This window comes from Pinus tabuliformis, chromosome 7 (assembly GCF_031772625.1).
Source record: "Pinus tabuliformis cultivar Carrire ecotype Pingquan chromosome 7, CPIR1, whole genome shotgun sequence".
NCBI classification, from domain to species: Eukaryota; Viridiplantae; Streptophyta; class Pinopsida; order Pinales; family Pinaceae; genus Pinus; species Pinus tabuliformis.
This window is the reverse complement of record NC_142293.1, coordinates 567,379,435-567,382,454: the sequence shown is the minus strand read 5'-3', so window position 1 is coordinate 567,382,454 and position 3,020 is coordinate 567,379,435. Positions and strand designations below refer to the sequence as shown.

The following is a 3,020-nucleotide window of genomic DNA, read 5'->3' as shown; positions in this document are numbered from 1 at the left end:
AAATAAAATAAAAAAATAATATACTTGCTCTATAAAATTGTAAAATAATATACTTGCTCTATAAAATTGTTAATTGGGCTTGGTTCACTGTTTAGCTATAATTTATTATAATTGGGCTCTGTTCATTGCTTTCCATAAACATAAATGATTTGTAAAATAATATACTTGCTCTATAAAATTGTTAATTGGGCTTGGTTAACTGTTTAGCTATAATTTATTATAATTGGGCTTTGTTCATTGCTGTTCCATAAATGATTTGTGACATAAATGAATAATAGCGTTGAGGACTTACCTCTATTTTTTTGTTTTTGGAAATAAAATAAAAAAAATAATATACTTGCTATATACAATTGTTAGTTGGGCTTGGTTCATTGCTTTTTTTGTAAATAAGATAGTATATTACTTGATAAACTGACAGATTACAAAAAAGGGTTGTGTGGGAAAGAACCTGACACAAAACCTTGCCAAAAAGTTAGTACTAGCCGTAGCGCAGCCTGTATTTACAGTGCGAATCAGACAAAAGAGGGAACCAAGTACAAAAGAGGAGCTGAGAGGTGCTCTCATTACAACCACTCAAAATTAAGAAATTAGTTGCCAAGGAGGGAGTAGAACGCCTTGTGGCAGCCGACCTTGCAGAAATTGTTAACCTTCACGACATGCAGTCTTTCGTAGAGGCAAAGAAACATACACTTGGGAAGATGAACCGGAAGGAAACCCACTGCATCACTCCTGGTTGGTTGTGACCCGATCCTCATCCAGGCGAATGGGAGTCTCCTCTGAGCTTCCCTCCTGTTGCATGGTGATGACCCTATGATTCGTGGAGGCCCCAGGGTTCTCTTTCTTTCTGCTTGGGGTTCCTTCAACGGTTGAATGAACCTTCATAGTAGACTTCTTCTTAATGACAGTGTAGTACAGAGCGTCCCGAGTGATAAATCTGCAATGATGGATGTCTTGAACATATACTACAAACTTTTCCGTGAGCCGGTCAATCTTGGTTTCCAGGGTTTTGGAACGCTCCTCTTGTTCCTACATAGCAAGCCCCATGATGGTCTTCAATTTCCACCAAGTTTCTATTGTACGCGTGTAGAGGTTTTCTCGCGCCTTGGTGAGAGTAGGGTCAGGAATCCTGGCAAACTCTGCATTGACCTCCTCCATGGTAACCTCTCTACAGAGAGTATTGACTTGGGCCTCTAAGTTTGAAATTCGTTTTCGAGTCTCCGAGTTAACCTCCATCGAGTAGCACAGGGCAACGCGCCTAGCAGCGGTCTCCACGCAAGTGGTAGGGGCAGGTCCCAAGGACTGTCAACGGGAGGTTGCGCGACCACGCGCACCTCCCCTACTAGGACCAGAGGTGGAGCCAATCCTAGCAGCCATGAGATAAATAAAGGGGCTGGAATGCAAGGGGAACCAGAGAACGAAGGGCCAGTAGAGGAGGAGGAAGGCAGTGAAAAGAATGAGGTGGAGAAGGGGGAGGGGTCAATTTATAGATGTGAGGAGGAGGAGAGAGGCCAAGATGAGGGAGAGGGGGCAGGAAGGGAAAGCATGCAGAGATCTGAGGAGGGGCAGGGGAGTAATGGCAGAGCTAGGAGGATGAGACTGAGGGATGGCAATCACACAAGGGAGAGGGGAGGTGGCATCACAGGCTCTGGAGATAGGCGAGCCAAGGAAGGGACCGTACTCAATTGCCCTCCACCTGTCCTCATTGAGTAGAAAATCCATGTTATAATGATGAAAAGTACTCGAACAGTTATTGTTCGTTAGATTTGTTGTCTTCTTCATTGATAGATTCGCATTGCTGATGGAGATCCCCGTCCTCCAAATCCTGCCACGCGCGGGACTTCAGGCATAGGGTACCAGCTGTACCCTCATTCGCTAGTCTATCCGTGAATTTATTTCCTTTCCTTTTGATTGCTTGAAAGTGAAGGCCTGCCCTGCTGTCAATTCCCTGCTTGATTCATTGTATTATTTTGTTTAGGCACCAATTTTCCAAGATCTTGTCCACCTCGATACCCTGTTGAAGTTTTTTTCCAATTTGGGTAGCCAACGTGGAATCTCCTTCAACTATCAGAGGACTGAGGTTGAGGAAGTGCGCTATGGCGATGTCGTGTTCCAAGGCATGAAGTTCCGCGGTGTTGTTGGTAGCAGAACCTATATTTCCCTCATAAATCCAAATTGTCTCACCTTTAGAGTTTCTGAAGACCCCTCCAAAACCTGTTGGGCCCGGATTCCCTTTAGCTGCGCCATCGTAGTTGAGCTTAAAAGTCCCCTGTTCCAGCGGCTGCCACGTGTTATTTTTATTATCATGCCTGGGGAGGGGAGTGACTTCACGAACCTTGATATGAAGGAGATCCAGCATTGAGAGAATTCTCACTTCGCGGAGAGTGGGAGGGGCTTTGAGAGTCTGAGTGGGTAGAGAGGTTACTGTTTCGCGGAGCACGCTTTTGATCTTCACGATAATGAATTCCTCCTGGATGGAGAGGTTGTGAAAGATTCTCGCGTTGTGTTCCTTCCACAGAACCCAGCAAATCAAAATTGGAATTAAATTCCAAGCGCAGTTAACTAGAGGATGGGGGGAAAAGACCTTTCTCCAGTTCGCGATGGTATTTTGAATGGAAGAGGGGTCTCGATCAGAGCTTTTGAAGACCAAGGACATCCAATTCCAAACATTGGATGCGAAAGGGCAGACATTTAACAGATGATTGGGGGTTTCTTCATCTTGCTGGCAGAGGGGGCATCTCGAGGGGCCTGTAAATCCTTTTCTTAGATTGTCCCATGTTAGAACTTTCCTGTGCATGACTAACCAAAGGAAGATGGATATTTTTGGCCAGTGCTTCCTGTCCCAGATTGCATTCCATTTCAGATCTGGTTGGAGTTGGTCGTGCTTTGCTATGTATCTGTAGGCTTCGCTTAAGATGAAGTGTCATGCGGTGTTTTTCCCCCATCTGAGCTTATCCTCAACAAAGTCAATGAGGATTTGTCTTTTTTGTAACTCTGAAGAGAGGTTCGACCAGGTTTTGGGG

General features: G+C 44.8%; 1 protein-coding gene across 1 annotated transcript; it reads right to left on the bottom strand.

The window, feature by feature from the left end:
- Positions 1-1,954: 1,954 nt before the first annotated feature.
- LOC149248682 (uncharacterized) lies at positions 1,955-2,794 on the bottom strand. The gene has a single exon (XM_089450777.1). The coding sequence runs from the start codon at positions 2,792-2,794 to the stop codon at positions 1,955-1,957; it is 840 nt and encodes a 279-aa protein (XP_089306903.1).
- Between the last annotated feature and the right edge of the window lie 226 nt (positions 2,795-3,020).

Coding starts and splice junctions, on each gene's coding strand:
- LOC149248682 (XM_089450777.1), bottom strand. CDS start 2,794: ATGCACAGGAAAGTTCTAACATGGGACAATCTAAGAAAAGGATTTACA.